The 17,510-nt window shown below is 33.7% G+C and overlaps 1 protein-coding gene across 3 annotated transcripts; it reads right to left on the bottom strand.

Annotated features, from left to right (window-relative positions):
- Window positions 1-8: 8 nt before the first annotated feature.
- Window positions 9-13,869, bottom strand: LOC113550030 (alpha,alpha-trehalose-phosphate synthase [UDP-forming]-like). 3 transcript variants are annotated; one of them, XM_026951623.1, is made up of 6 exons: window positions 13,551-13,869; window positions 4,857-4,974; window positions 4,447-4,603; window positions 4,004-4,129; window positions 3,657-3,930; window positions 9-2,131 (listed from the first exon to the last, which is right to left on the bottom strand). In XM_026951623.1, exons 1-6 carry the CDS (start codon window positions 13,564-13,566, stop codon window positions 321-323), a joined length of 2,502 nt encoding a protein of 833 aa, XP_026807424.1. In that variant the 5' UTR covers window positions 13,567-13,869; the 3' UTR covers window positions 9-320. The 3 variants fall into 3 exon arrangements, with proteins under 3 accessions (XP_026807424.1, XP_026807423.1, XP_026807426.1); XM_026951622.1 differs by lacking the exon at window positions 13,551-13,869 and adding an exon at window positions 7,847-8,297; XM_026951625.1 differs by lacking the exon at window positions 13,551-13,869 and adding an exon at window positions 7,120-7,276.
- Window positions 13,870-17,510: the final 3,641 nt, after the last annotated feature.

The following is a 17,510-nucleotide window of genomic DNA, read 5'->3' as shown; positions in this document are numbered from 1 at the left end:
CAATAATATAATCGTATTCAATAATATAATAAAAACAATACATATATAAAAAAATAAAACAAATAGTCAAAAAATTATTCAAATACACATATAATATCATATTCCTAAATCTATATAGAATCTAAACAATAAACTTACAACGAAACGCGACGGCGTCCTCGGAACAGGCGCCTCCTAACCGTTATATTATTATGACGCGTATGACGCGCAGTCATTCCGTCGAGTACAACTTATACAATATTATATCATTAATAATTAAAGTCCTTAACGCGGTAGCGGTGTTGCGTGCGGCGGCGCTAGTCGTCGTTTCGACCGGTCGCTCAAGTGGTGGTGAGTTTGGACCTCCGGGCAAGTAGGATCATCTTCTCCTTCTCCTCCTCCTTCTGGTCGATGCTCATCTGTGACCGGATGCTGTGCGCCAGCGCCGCGTTCTGCAACCGGCTGTTGCTGACCGTCCGGCCGCCGAGCGTCGGCAGCCGCTTGTGCATCTCCTTCTCCACCCACTTGAGCATAGTGAGCACGGCGTCGGGACCGGACAACCGGAAGTCGGCGGCCGTCTGGACCATCGGCGACGGGTCGACGCGGAACGTGCACGCTATGCCCTGCAGCGCCAACATGGCGTCCTCGTTGCCCGCGTACACGACGCGCACTCGCTCGGACCAGTCGACGCCGTACGTGGTGCGCAGTATGTAAATGGACGCGCGGCCCTGGTCCCACGTGACCGGCGGCTTGCCCTCGATGGCCAGGAACCCGCGGTGCGGCTCGAAACCGGCCGCCTCGAATATCTCCACAGCTCGGCGTTCCAGGTGTTCGCGCCGGGCGGCCGGCACCTCCCGGTAGTGGTACGTCAGCATCACGCCCTTGTTCTCCACCCAAGCGCCGTCGCCGCACACCTCGTCCCTGAGCACCTTCTGCAGCTCGGCCACCTTTTGCTCGTACTGCCTGGGCACCGGGTGCACGAAGTTGGTGCCGTCCGGGTGCAGGATCTCGATGCCGTGGCTGCCCGCGTACGTCACGTTCTCGATGCCCACCATGGACTTGACGTTGTCCAGCGTCCGGCCCGATATGATGGCGATGTTCACGTCCGGCATGCGGCTGAGCCGCTGCAGCACCTTGACCGTCTCCTCGGACATGACGGCCAGGTCGGGGTGCGACGTGAGGTGCGTGAGTGTGCCGTCGTAGTCCAGGATCAAGCTCAGCTTGCCCGCGCCCGCGATGTGGTTGCTCAGGTACATGTCGAAGTCGTCCAGCTGCAGTTGCATGCTCTTGGACGGCAGTCCGGTACCGTCGTCGGCTTTGCCGTCACCCGAGTCGTCGCCCAACGCGCCCATCGACGAGAAGAACGACGTCATCCAGTAGTTGACGTCCAGCAGCTGTTCGCGGTGCCTGAGCTGCGTCATGCGCAACTCGCGCTCGTCCAGCGGCATCCGCAGGGCCCGGTGCAGCACGTTGGCCATCTCGTCCAGCTCGTACGGGTTGACCAGCAGCGCCTCGTGCATGGTGCCCCCGGCACCGGCGAACGGCGACAGGATCAACACACCCGGCGTCCGGATCTGGCACGCCACGAACTCCTTCGCCACCAGGTTCATACCGTCCCGGAGTGGCGTCACCAGGGCCACCGCGCAGTCCCGGTACAGGGCGGCCAACTGCTCTTGGCTCAGGCACCCGTAGATGTACCGGATCGGCGACCAGTTGGGCATCGAGAACCGGCCGTTGATGCGGCCGATCAGCAGTTCTGTCTCGTCCTTGAGCTGTTTGTACTCCTTAACGTCCGTCCTGGATGGCACTGAGATCTGCAGCAGCACCACCTTCTCCCGGTGCTCCGGGTACTTGTCCAGGAACTTCTCGAACGCCAAGATCCGGTGCACCAGACCCTTGGTGTAGTCCAGTCTGTCCACACCCAGTATTACCTTGACATCGTCCGACAGGTTCAGGAACGCCGGGGCCTTCTCCGACAATTGGACGAAACGGTCGAACGGTATTCCAATCGGCAGCGCTTTCACCTGTATGGTCCTACCGGCCAACTCCACCAACATGTTGGTCCGGTCCACGCGGCATCCTAGCCGCCGACAGCAGCAGTCAATGAAGTTCAAGCAGTAGTCCTCGATATGGAACGCGGTGAAATCGTAAGCTGTAAGTAATATGATGTCAGATATTGTTATTATTATTAATTATAATTTATAATATAATTTACGTATACTGAGTAACCTGCCGTTTTTTGTATTTACTTTTGTATAATCGTATATAAGTTAAGCCTATCGTGATGGTGGGCTAGTCGAAATCAGTGTTAATTATAATTTTTCGGAAACATTAATAATATGCATGTATATAAGATGAATCTACATTAATCTATATTTTATTGAATCAATTAGGTACATTTTTAATTTATTATAATGTATACATTAAAAATTGGTAAGATATTATTTAAAAATCCATAATAAGTAAAAATATATACTTCAAAAAAGTTAATTTAGCTTATAAAATACTATAAACGTACAAAATTATCGCTATTAAATAAAATTAAAAAACCACTTTAATAAATCTTTGTCGAAATTGCATATGTTTTTATTTCTATTTGTACAAGATAGAATAATTAAATGTAGTGCGTAATAACTTATATTAATTAACAAATATTATTAAAGCCACCAAAAAGTAATTCAAAGTGTTCAAACCAAACTGACAACTTACGATTTCAATCAATATTCACAAAAAAATATATACTTATGAAATAAAACACAGTTGTTCACTAATCACGATTATTCCACATTGCCATAAAAACAATAAATTATTAAATTATACAAATTTTAAAATATACCGCTCAAAGCCTCAAACATACATAGCGTAGAAAAACGAGCATTTTCGTATATATTCTACAGAAAATATATAAAAAAACATTTAACCAATTATAAAATTTTAACTATATTTCACTTTCTATGAACATAAAGTAACGAAAATACTCATGAATACGCTTAATTCACAGCCTCAATTAAAACTTTGGTACGTCTTATATATTATATATCATAAACGCGCTAAAGCTCTCAATCATTAAATGTTAATAGAAAGAAGAACTGCTAAAAGTTTCAGTTTTAAAATTGAAACTTAACACCAGTACACCACTGACAGTTATCCTATAGGTATTACATCGTATGTGTACTTATTAATTATATTATTATATAGATCAGTGGCGAACTCATGGAGGGCACCTGGGTTATCCCCTTGACCCTATATTATATATATAAGGCCTAAAATAAAATTCAAAATATTGTACTTAATAATGATATGATATGAATATAGTAACATAAACAATTTTGCTCTCCCCCACCCCCAAAAAAATCCAAGATTTGATACTGATCTGATATAAATCATATAGTTTTTAATACTACTATTGAACTGACGAACCATTTTAGTTAGGTAGTATTTACTTTGTACGACCCATATCATGTCCAAAAGAAAAAGATGATGGATACATAAATAATGTTTTACGTGCGTAAAAACTAACCATTTTTAAAATAATTTTTTCAATTTTTTTACCTACGTACTTTTTAATGAAATATATTTTTACTACCTATTGTGACGAGTTTCCGAAATTTACGTAATCTAAAGCTGGGTCACGACTTATCGGTTAAAAAACACTGATATAGATTATGTTGACTTACCCAACATTCCCTGGAGAACTTGATCGTCCCAAGGCAACAGTCTCATAATGTCCCACGATGGAAACGGTATATGTAAGAAGAATCCCAGTTTACACCTCAAATTTTCTGCTTCGCACACTTGACGAATTTTAGTCGCGGTTGTCAGTAGCTGATAATCATGGATCCACACCAAGGGAGCCGTATGGTAATCTCCGGCGTTGTCTAGGGTTTTTATAGCATCCCGCAGGGCGTCCAGCGTGCAATCGGCAAACTTGTCGTTGACTTTACAGTATGTCTAAAGTGAACAATAAAAATAAAAATAAATTTTAATCTGTCAATTTACACACTCAAGGTCAACAAATTATTACTTTCCAGTCCCTAGATACGAAATTTGCACGATCGGGCATCGAGTGAAATAATGGCCAAAACGTGCCATTACAACAACCGTTGTAAAATTCTTCGATTTCACTTTTATCTAAGTGTACCGGAATAATCTGTAATAATAAAATATAGTACAATAGTAATCACTATAAAAACTCGTAAGAGTTACGTAATACAGTACATGATTTATAACAAATATGCGAAAACTCTATATCCGTTCGGGGATGTGAAACAAGAAAACATCGTTTATTAATTGTTATACATTACGTATAATACTACATCAGTTATTAAGGATATAAGCAGTCCTTCGAAAATGTCAAAACTGGTTTTAAAAAAGTATCAAATATATTTGATATTATATCTAGTATTTGTTATACTATTTAAATAAAATGTATACATAAATTATTGTTTTATATTAAAATGTTCGTACTTGACTAGATTTGAGTCCAGCTGTTGGAGCTTTGTCTTCCGGATCAGATTCCGGAATTGGATCATTTGGTTTTAAATCGAAGGAACCGGACCATCCAATCCATGTGCCATTACATTCGACAACAACTGGTGCGACGGCCGTTACAAGACCACCGGCACTATAAATTAAACAGATTATCATTATGATATTATTAAAATAAATTAATATTTGTAAGCATTTAAAAATAATTTTTTAAATCACGAAAAAGTAGCTAGCTAAAATTAAAGAAATGTAATAGGTAATATTATAGGCAGGCATTTTTTCGATTATTATAATATAGTATAATCAAATATGTATTATATTATTTATATTATTGTAATTCTATTTATTTTTGAGAATACTAGAAGATCATAACCAAATGTATTGCTTACCTTTGTTTCCGTACTAAGTCTCCGTCTGCGTTTTTACCCAACACGAATGGAAGTCGATTGGAAACGACGATGAGAGGAGCGTTGATTTCTCTCTTTTTATTTCCCATGCCGGATAAATCTGTGTAACAAATAAATTTTTCGAACTTAGTTTTAGGGAAATCCGTTGAGAAAAACACCTTTTAAGTCAAACGAACAAAAACGGAGTGAAATTGCATTGCTCTTTTATCCTCATTTTATCCTGTCGAATGGAAATTTATTATTATTATTTTTTTTTTCTTATAATCGAAATTGCGACGAAGCCTTTCAAAGACAGCGTTTTGGTTTCGTTGTTCAAAGTGGAATTGAATTCTTACGCACACATACATGTACGTATCTTAAATTATACATATATTAAATATAATAAATATATATATATATATATGTACGACTGCGAATTGCAAGGTGTACATACTAGCAGCCACCACAACAGTCCACTAATTTGAATAATAAAAGAGTAATTAAGATCTACAATGTTTCGCGCGTCCTGTAGTGTAGTGCAGTATAACACACACGCACATTTTATATTGTTTATACTTTTATAGGGTCTTATACACGAGATCTCGAAATAGAGAATAATTTTTCAATTTATATTGTTTAAATTTAAATACATTGCATGTTTTTTTTTTATAAAATACGAATAGTTTTATACTACCTACGCGTTTAACTCATATTCGATTTCCCGTTCAAATTTAATAAAATTAATAATAACAAATTTACATGAAAGTTATATTTGACAAGTACTAGAGGATGAGATACCACACAATTTTAACATAACGTGCATAAAAATGTGTGTAGGTATAATATATAAATTATAACACATTAATATATCTACTTAAAATAGTAGCTATATTTTAAATGTATTTTCTCTTAATATAGAATTAGTGTGTTCATTTAAAATGAGAATAGCAAAACATATATGTATAAAATATTTTGTAAGGCATTGAATTTTCAATTGATATCATAGAGCACAGCATACGTTTAGTTTTCAATTTCAAAACGAATCTGTTACGATCAAATATTTATTATTAATTTCAAGATATAATCCTATATTGTAGTCAATATGAATAACTATTAAGTTAATATTTATCGACTTGAACTTCTGTACATTGCTAAGTAGCATACGTTTACCGCTTTTTTTGTAGATAGTAATATAATTATTTATAATAAGTAATAATCAAACTAGTAAATACATTCATTTAATTGCGTGACTATAAAATAATATCTATATGGCAAATTATGTTGTATACGATTTATAAATCTTAATGTCATAATGAATCACTTATGAAAAATAAAATGATCACAATATATAGAAATAAATTATGTTCCACTCTCAAAATATATTGTTAAATTAATAATAATTAACCGTTTTTAATAATTCGTTTGAAACCAATTATTTTGAAATCATATCGAGCAGTACACAAAGAGATTAATTTAAATATCAATTTTTTTTATAGTGTAAGGAGGCTCGTGACGTCATTTGATAACCTTGGGTACTAAAACAGAAGGTAATAAATTATTTGAATATTACGGAAAATGTGATAAGCTATAAAACTGTTACGTGAAACTTAAACCACGCGCAGTACGAGGACTTCTAGTTTTCTCGCTATACGATTATCCACATGATTAATTAAATAAATAAACAAATGCATGATTATTATAACAATGTACAAATCATTTTATATTAAATAAAAAGGTGATAGTTTACGAACAATTATTTGTAAAACAATTTAATATACCTATTAACTATGCGTCATGATGTACCGCGATTATTATTATTTTTTTTAAGTTCTGTCATAAAAATCTTAATATAAATATACTTATTTGTGTTGTCTATAAACCATCGATTACATGTACGTAAATCACAACAGTTTCGGAATATGTATTTATGACCATAAAAAAACACATCAACAACAGGTGCGACCGAGACGTATTGGGTACGAAAAACGATTAAAAATCTAAAATATTGAATACGATGTAAGCTATTTTCGAAAATAACAATTATTTTAACTATGATGCGATAATTACGAGTAATGGATGGGTCATATTACCATAATACCCGGCATATATAACTCCATTATAATATATATTGTATTTAAATTTAAGACCGTAACGCGCGAAAAGTTTACTGTCGTTTATTTCTTGTACTTGTTTTCAAGTTTGAATACATTTTAATAGCATTAATTTACAACAACAATAGTTTCTGACGAGAAATTATTTTAATTACCGGTATTTATATGAAAGGCGCGTTTCGAAAATGTATTCTCGTCCAATAACTCATCAACGAATGGTCGTGCGTCGCATACAATTTATCGTATACGAAAATATTTTTGAACAAAAAACAATTTCGTAATCAATACGTGTTTTTATATCTCCACACTTGGTCGATGAAAACAAAAAACAAAAGTCAAATAACTCGACGAAAGGAGACTCTAGGAAATAGTATTTTTTTTTCACTCCAATCACGAAAACATTAAATTAAAAAATGTATATTGCAACGCTCGATAGCCGAGCCTCTGAAGTGATCAGGTTACGCGGTACACGCCGGTAGACACCCTCCTATCTCTCTACAAGCCTATATTTTGTGCAATGTGTGTGCTATTTTATCGCCGAGCAGATTTGAAATATTTACAAGTGGTAAACGTGATAAAAAAAAAAAAGAATTAAATTCTACACGCGCGTATCGTGTGCAAAACCGTTCAAACGACAAGTAACTGCGCAAGCCGTACAGGTATTATCGGGAGGTACCTATAATATACTTTTATACATCTATATACATATTATATTACGAGTATATAAATGATTTCACACGAATTAAAATTTTATGAACAATGTTTTACAAAATAGAACACTTATACGGCTAATCTAACTCACGTCAATAAAATAATAATTGAATTAAAATTTTTTTTAAAAGATATTATTGTTATTCAATCGTTGTCTTAGTTGTGTCTTACTTTGGCCATTGGTCCGGAATAAGTTGCTAGGCGCGTTGGAGTCATAGTCGTTGATGCTTACACGGCGACTGGCCATGGTGGTGACGCGGATGATAAAATTATTTTATTTATTAATTTATTATATGAAATCGATTAATCGATCAGACTGTTGAGACAATGCGAACGATCGACCGTTCGAGTGTTGACTGTAGACTATCTGTCTGAACGACTCGGGTTATATATAAGTAAAACGCGTTCTTATCATAAATCGGAACCAAGAAAACTTAATATCATTCATTATAACGCACACAAATCGTATGCGCGATTAATGTTATGCTGCGTGGGTTGGGAAAATTCGATCATTACCGTTTCGTATTATCAGATTCACTAATTTATGATAGGTATTATTGAACATTATTATTATGCATGTACGAGTTCAATACGGATTTTCGATAATAAAACACGTTAATCGTGTGTGTAGCGATAATGTACCGTCCGACGGATTCGTTCGCGAATCTATGAACGTATAATTTGTGGTAACGCCACTGCTGTGACACTCGGTCGACAAGCCTACACGATCGTTTAATAATTTTATTAATGGTGGGAGGAGAGGAGGTCCAAACTACCTACCTACGTACTCTGTCCGGCACGCGCGTTCGAAAATAATAATACAATAACTAAAGCGACTTGTATATGTCATTTAGCCTAAGAAGATTTAAATTAACATATGCGGTCTACGCACATATATAGGGGATGTAACCACTAACCACCCTTCTTCCCACCAAAAATTATTCCATAGTGTTAATTCTACGACTGTTTGAAAATAACGAATTGCGGCACTTTCAATTATTTGTCACACTTGCAGAGAAGAGGAGAGGGACACATGATTATCACTGAACAGTCTTTACCTTTGTATTTTATACACAGCGGTTTAGCAGACAATATAATATATTATAAGGTATTATATTATGTTCAAATGATAATACCTGAATGACCGTCATTTTTTGTGGCCCGTGGCGCCATGTCGTGATAACGAATTACATAAATCATCAAAAGTCCCGTATATTAATCGATAATTTAACGGACACCGAATTAACGCATTGACGGATTAAAAGTGACACGTTATATGTATAAAAAATTAAAAACATGATTTTACAAGCATATAAATACTATTATTATTTGTTTATAAATATCTTACTACTTGTATAATTGCATTATATATGTATGTGTATACACATCATGCATGTCTGATAGTTAAGAATATTAGGTATAATATTAAGTATTCTATTCAAAATACGAATTATAAAAACGAAAAAATAATAAACTAATACATATAATACTTATATGATGTAATGACGTACGTATACTGCGTAGTATACTGCAGTCGTCTAAGTTTTGAGTTTCCTACAAATTTGACAGGAATTACGTTGAATACGATTCCTGTATATTATGTTGCTATGTCAATTCCGTCTCAACGGGTTTTTAAGTTTCGAAAAATATCGAAAGTGTTATGAAATTAAAACGAAAACAAACCTTATTCCTAAAACAATACACTATAAATAACTTTTATTTAACATATAAGTAGAATACAGTACTACCATAAATTATAGTACATTGTGCAAGCAATTTTTTTTAATAATCGCGAATCCAACGATTGAACATTGCAGGCGAATTTGCCATTAATTGAAAAATGCACATATTTTTTTGTTGCTATAATGTAATGTTTTATATTAATACATTAAAATGCGTGTTGGAAGGTACTATACACTGAACTTTGCGAACAATAATAATTTGCATATCCAATTAGATTTCTAAAATTAATATTTTCATCAAATGCTCGAGGTTAACACTGATTTTTTTAAGGTATCCTTTTCACCAAAAATATAGCGCTATTCGGTAAAATAAATTCCAGCATTCGTGGTTTCGTTCCGTCAACGCCAATCAAATAATTATTTCGTTTATAATTTATTAAATTTCTAGAGAAAAACTACTTTCTGTGTAAAACAAAAATATGAATTATTGTGTAGAAATTAACCGATCACTGGCAGGACGTTCATCCCAACGATAGATAAAGCCACTCTGACAAATTTCAAATTTACTAATAAAATATAATCATAATATATTTTATGGTCGTTATTGACAAATTATGATCCGCATAATAATTATTGTACTTATTATAAATTTTAATATACGAGTATGATAGATGTATAACGTATACATTATACAACCGTCAACCATATTATCTAATAAGTAATAATGTTTGATTATCAGACGAACTTCGATCTCATTACAATAACAATAACACGGTAATACGCAGTATACCATTATACGTACTATCTATTATGCCACATATTAAACATACCAATAATTTATATTGTATTAAATACAAACCCGACGTGTTTTCAAATGTATATGTCATATTAATATATTATCGTGTATCTAGTATTCTAGTGTTAAAATGTGATTATTTGCAATAATATTGTTTTAGTGTACAATTATCATGTAGGTACAATTATCGACGACTAATAAAACAACTATTATTATATTGTTAGTAGATACTGCAACAATTACAAAATTACAATATTATCGAACTCCACGTGGCTCCTTGTGATTGATTGATAGCAAACAAATAATTAATCTACAGTGTTATAGCTATTATTATGAGTTTAGTGCTTTAATCCCGATATTCTAAAACGCGTTTGGAAATAGGAAAATTATTTTTTAATTCTATGAAATACGTACTTACAAGGTTGTCATTAATTAATCGATGTATTTTTTATTCATTTCATCAAAATGTAATAGAAAGACTGATTTTTTTTAATAAAATCCCAAAGACTGATTAATGATTATATAAAATATCTGTTATTTACATAAATAAGTACTTGAATAGTTTTTATTTTCAACCTTTTAATCTTTTCAACTTTAAAGTATGAAGTTTTCAATAAGGCGTAGGAATCAAAATCGGCACTACATAACAAACTGTTGATGCTTATAAACAAAACATTATTTATGACTACTTTTCCTCTGTAGATCTGGATCTCTGTATTAGACAACATTATTAAAAACACAAAAGTGGTGGGGGGGGTACACTTAATTTTTACTTCCAACTGAGTTCATACTGATTACTGTATTGAATACTTTATGTGTTAGTTTCGAAATGTGAATACCGATTACTGGTGTACCTAGTTGTTTTGAAATATAATAACTATGATAACACTACGAATAACACTTTCTTTTGACGTGTACAATTGAATCAGCGGGCAAAAGATATGACAAAGTATTTTGTTTATTACCTACCTATCTAATATTTATGAATACGTGTATTTACATATTAATACGAGAAATGTCAATAAGTAGGTATCCAAAGTGCCAAGTAAACAAAACAAAAAGTATTTAAAAATAACAAATCACTTGAATTGTAAATTGCGATTAATGAACTTTTGTGTTTACAATTTTCAATTCTGTACCATATAATCGATATAAAAGTGCGTCATTAAAACATAAATTTCAAGTAGTGTACAGCCCTTGAATATGTTGTTTTATGTATAATCTAAATAATTCAAAATATCCATAACAATGAAACAAGGAAGGAGTTAAGGTCAACGATTTTAAATATTCGGAAATAACCGGTTAATAATATTGTTTATATTATTTTATAAGGTATTTACAAATAAATTGGTAAATTATTTAAATTTTAAATAGTATTTAGAGGTTTTTAAGTTTTAATATAATAATATCATCTAGCTATCATTACTGAAATATGAAATACATGTAATGTGGTTAATGTTTATTACTTCAACTCTCCAAACAGTCCAAACTAACAATATACTCAAATACTCAATCCACGCACATATGTCACAAATCAACGCGTTTAAATATTAATTATTATACTGGACTAAATGAATATGAAAATGAAACATAATTTACAATACGTACGTTTATTCTAAAACCGCTATAGAATAACTTGCTGTAATCAGAAATTATTTCAAAAACACGGGTAACCTGTGTTCTAATGATGTCATTAGAACAGTTTAGATATATTTACTCGTATTATGTGTATATAGGACAATATGTGTTTTTATATTTTTATGTACCTGTATAATATATTAACTATATGCAATTAATGAGATGTTAATGTTCGAAAGAAAAAATGCATTTATAAGTATACCTATTTATACCTACTACAAACTATACCTACCTGTGTGCATTACATTATTATAAGGTCAAATTATAAATCATCAGTCGAAATTCGTTGGTTGTCCGAACAATAAATATATTTTCGTTAATTAACGTTGAAACAATTTGGAGAATTATAAGTATTCGAAATTAAAATATTTTGCAGCTCGTGTGTATAATATTTATAATGTTTAGTGTATGCGTAGTAGGTTTAGATATATCAGCTATTTAATATATATATATATATTATATACAATATATACATAATAATCTTTTACAAGACATAATGTTTTGGAGTAAACATCATAATAATATTGCTAAACACTCGATGTTCCGGTTTCATTATTATTTTTTTACAACATAAAAAAAACAATATCATATCATGATATTAATAATTATTACTTTGTTTATTGTTTATGACCTAAAAGTATAATTGTAGTCTATTATGTCTATGTATATAGACGTATATATAATGCGCGCATAAATAATACGTGTACTAACGTTTCGTATCAAAACAGTACCAAGGTCTATCGCAATTTCACAGCTGATCAAGGGAAATGTTAAAAGTTAATAGCAACATAATAATATTAAACGTTCTATCTATTTATCTGCTGTTTGCAAATTGAAAAAGAACGGTTATAAAGCTAACAATAACAATGATATAGGCGCGTTTAACGAATATTGGACCTGACTATATATAACTATAAAATATACGTTTTACCAAATGAAATATGTGTTGATTGAAATACAGATACGGAAATAAAATATGGTATATTTTAATTACGAAATATTTTTATTCTACATCGATGTACTTGTAATTAGTATAGCCATGCATATTGATGAACGATGATAAATTCATTATATTTGAACTAATTAATACTGATTATCTCGCAAATATACATGGATTATTGTAAGCTAAATAGTCAATATAGACATTTGCTTATAAATCCAAAGCTATCGGCGAGGAGGCTATAAAACTATGTTATTGTACTATAATATGTTGTATCATAGTATGAATTACGTGTTTAATAATATTATTGTTATATTTTTTCATAACCAGGCTCTGGACTTGGGCGTGTATAGAAGACATGAGCTCCCTCGTCGAACGTGTAATTTATCCCCAGTCAAGTTTTAGTGAATTCAAAATTTAAGATTAATGGCTAGCAGGTATATAGAATACATTTACTAAATTATATTATATTATAATAATACTAAAAATGTGTATTCAACTAAAAATCTTAGAAAATTAGATACTAATAGTCCATTATGAAGACCCACAACAACCTTTCCAATACACACCACTAACCGTGGAAGTCTATATTTTTTCATATACTATACTTAATAATACGTAGGTTTTCCTTTAGATCGTGATTATCAAAATCAAAACAATAGAAATTAAAAACCTCTATTAACATTTAATATATGTTTTATGACAGAAACGAACAAACAAACCCGTCGAGTGAGTGGCAAGACACGTAAAATAATATCCACACAATAATATATAGGCGTTATAATTTTCGTAACAACTATCATGGGTCTGCAGACTTACCTTTGAAGAATCCCATTTCGGTGCGAGATCACTCGATTTATTTTTTTAGACTTCGGAAGTCGTAGCAGCAGAAGTCGATATACAGGATCCCCGGGCAGCCGCTTATAACGAACTATCGTCGTCGCGTATCCAAATGAATATACTTCTCCTTGTACGCGCGCCTTTATTGTAGCAGTCTTCGTCGTCGATCGTTATTGAATGCTTTGAAACGCTGCGCGCGAATGCGATCGGCCGCGACGGCAAACGTCTGGCGGAAAAATCGTTCCGGTTATCAGCGGTCCCCCGGCACCACCGTTTGGGGCTATATAACGACGGTGATGGTGATGCTGATGGTGATGATTGATGATGATGATGATGATGATGATGATGATAACACTACTAATAATAATGATAACGCGAACGACAGACGCGGCGAAGACGGTAGAGCGCACGCAGTGGCGTTTCCCCCGCCACCGTCATTTCGCGATCCCCCGGGGCCGCTTTGGCGGGGATGGCGGTCACAGCACTGATATTACGCGCGTTTATTTGGGCTTATGTGTGCGCGTACAAGTGTTTGAGCGATAAGAGCGGCCTCCCGATTGTTATACTTTACCTGTGATCGTCGTCGGCGTAGATCACGGACCGCGCACGTGTGCGTAACGTGGCCATCGACAACTGTTGCCGCTGACGACTGCTACAGCGGTTGATACAATCGATACCGAAGACGTTGACCGCGACTATGTGTGACCGTCTTCGGTGTCGGCGACAACAAAGTGTGCTTAAAACAGTTGCTATGTGAATGTGCACTGTGTAGGTGTAACCCGCAGAAGGGCTACACCGCGAGTCACCCTCAAAAACCATAGAAAACGTGTACGCGTATTGATATAAAGTATATTATATATGATTTCCTCGAAAGGTTATACATTAATAATTACGATTTGACAAGAAGAACATATTATCATATTTAATGATGGCGATGATGATCGTGTTGAAAGAAAAAAGAAGAATGTGAAATACAAGGGCTGCCGTAGAATTTTCGTTCCGCTAGTGCCAATTTTTCTACCCCTAATCAACGTAAACGTACATTTTAGATAAAACAATTCATTTTAAAGATATTATGTCGTATTCTCAGTAACCATATCAATGTGAAATTAATAGTTTTTGTCAGCAGTTAATCTTTGAAACTACTGAACCTATTTTACTGAAATAGGTCCATACCAATAAATTCGTTAGGACCCGTGTCATCGATATATTTTGCATCTTGAAATTTAAGCCCTATATAAAATGAATCACACGTGTATTTTATCTTAAAATACTTAAATTGAAATTTTTTGCTTATTTTTGGTTGCTATGAGTTACACTAAAGAAAAAAAACAGTTTAATACTTATTATTATTTAATTTGGTTGTCACAAGTAAGAAAGTCCCCATTCATTTATTATTCTCAAGTTTAAATGGATATTTCGGTCATAAGAATGAACCCACTCATCCATTCACCAATTTTTTTTTTTTTATATATATGAGCGCACTACAGAACATGTTTTAATCACATAAAATTATAAACCCAGCGCGTGACTCCAAATTTGAGTGAGGAAATAGGATATGTTTAATAAACATACCCATGGAGTCTGTACAGTTCTTATAAGGACTTAAAAAAAAATTCTACTGAACCACTCACTTCACTAAGTAAAAACTCTATGTTGAAACTAATAAATTTATTTTTAAATAAATTAAAATAATTTCATTACAATAAATTGTGCTTGAGTAATGAGTAAAACAACTTGCCCAACGCCGGAATGTACTATATATGGTAAACCAATGCAAGACACGTTTTGTCGGTACGCAATAGTGCGTGAAAACGATTTCATTAAGAATCGGATTGTTATTGGGATTGCACCGAGAACGCGTGGAAATCGGTCATCAGCCGGTGACAGCCACTGTTTCCTATCAATACTGACCTACGAAAAATATATTGCAGTACGACGGTCGCGGTATAAAATTTATCACCACGATATTATATAGATTTTTTAACAGTTTCGCCTCAGCTGAAGATTAAATTTGGTAAATTTGGTTTACAATATAAACCGGTGTCGAGTTATACTTTTCGTTAATGATACTTGCGAATGAGTAGTCACAAAATTACTTTCCACTGTCGCCGTTGTCGGAGTGAATGAAACAGTAATCACCAATCGTTTTTTCAACACCACATGCGAAAACTGATTTTCAAACATTTCAAACAGTTTTTGCATCGTCGTCTGTGCGTGTACCTCCTTATTTTATTATTAATAAAGTCATCGAGCCATAGAGATACACAATTTGACGAAATTCCAGCAGAACGAGTATCCTTTTACATTTCGTACGCATTATCACGACATCATATGCGTGCGCACGGATGTAGCAGAAGGTTTGTTTGCTTAAACTGTACAATCTTTTAGGCCGACTGATTGGCCCGAAGGCTGTGGCAGAGTACGTTATAGCCCAGTGATGCCTAACCCACGAAGAAATTTTATGTGGGCTGTTACAAATTGTATTCTTAGATTAAGATTGAAATTATTTGTTCTTTTATACTTGGTGGCTCGCTCGAAGATAATTGTTTACCAATGTGGCCCGCTGAGGAAAAAAAGTTGGGCATCGCACTTAATATAACCGCTTAATCGTAGTCAGCGATAAGCCGGTCGAACAAATTCATTATATCATATGGATCTGAACCAATTTTTCCGTTAAATAATTTATATTTTGAACAATTGTACGAATAAGTATATTATACGTACATACAAGTACGAACTAAAATCTAAAAGTTGTGCAATTTTCTGCAATTTTTGGAATTTTTGGATTTTTATTGCAATTTTATAGAATTCTTATTTATAAAAAAAAATTAACAATTTTTTAAGTTTTTTTTCATAATTTTACTTTTTTAATACTTTTTAAACGGTTTTATAAAAATTTCATGAAATAAAATTGTCGAATTGCTTTAATTCTGAAGTATATAATGTATTGATGTATATTGCAGTTTAAATGACTTATTGTCTATTGATATTATTGTATATGTATAGTCGAAACGATAGTTTGATTAATTTTAGAGCCGTATCTGTTTCGTTATACTGCGATTTTTGTATTTGCAATGCGTACAGATAAGATTATACATTTAACACAAAAATAATTTACGGTTCAATGCAACAATATATTTTAAGCAATATATATTATTTATTATTTTTTTACTAATGAGTCAGTGATATATAACGTATACAATAAGTTAATGAATTAATGATAAATAAAAATAAACCTAAATTTATTATAACAAAACGTTGTTATTTTTAATACAATTTTTAATATTTTAAGTATTATGGTATATTTTAGTGCAATATTGCAATACATTTTATTAGTTTTTTAGTACTACAACATCCGTGCCCTATACCTATGAGAGTTTACATTGTTTACAGTAAAAAAATATATAATAAGTATATCAGTGTTCACTATACAGTATACGTGTATAGTATACTTTATGTTTTTAGTTGTGAATATTTTTCAGAGCAGGACATTTATGGGTTCTTTAGTCCTTTAGGGACAGCGGGACACAAAGCTCAAAAGAGGAATGTATAGTCACGTTATGCAGGTTACATATTAATACAATATTCACGGGTTTCACGCCCCTGTGACAAAATATGTATAAGATAATATTTGAGAATTATGTTTATAATGATGTCAGTAAGTATATAAGCTATTGTAAAATAATCGCGTAAATTGCAGCATTACAAATTTTAGTACAAAATAATATATATAATAAAAGTATAACGTATAATGCATTAATATTTTTTCTAGTTTTGAGAAAAACTGAGAATTGTATTACGAGTTACATTGAAAGCGTTCGCCGGCCGTACGAGTACGTGGGCCATATGTTTGATACAACAACACCACTATCGTACTAAATAATTCACAGTTTTTTTCGAAACTAGAAAAAATATTAAAAATCAGGAGATTAATGA

This window comes from Rhopalosiphum maidis, chromosome 1 (assembly GCF_003676215.2).
Source record: "Rhopalosiphum maidis isolate BTI-1 chromosome 1, ASM367621v3, whole genome shotgun sequence".
In the NCBI taxonomy this organism is placed as follows: domain Eukaryota; kingdom Metazoa; phylum Arthropoda; class Insecta; order Hemiptera; family Aphididae; genus Rhopalosiphum; species Rhopalosiphum maidis.
Note: the sequence above shows the minus strand (reverse complement) of the source record. Positions and strands in the feature narration are given on the sequence as shown.

What these genes read in the sequence shown, in the direction of transcription:
- LOC113550030 (XM_026951622.1), bottom strand. Translation starts at nt 7,922, where the DNA reads ATGGCCAGTCGCCGTGTAAGCATCAACGACTATGACTCCAACGCGCCT. An exon ending in GACTTAGTACGGAAACAAAG is followed by an intron (nt 4,604 to 4,856) that starts GTAAGCAATACA and finishes TTTAATTTATAG; the next exon opens with TGCCGGTGGTCTTGTAACGG. An exon ending in AGTTCTCCAGGGAATGTTGG is followed by an intron (nt 2,132 to 3,656) that starts GTAAGTCAACAT and finishes TATTACTTACAG; the next exon opens with CTTACGATTTCACCGCGTTC.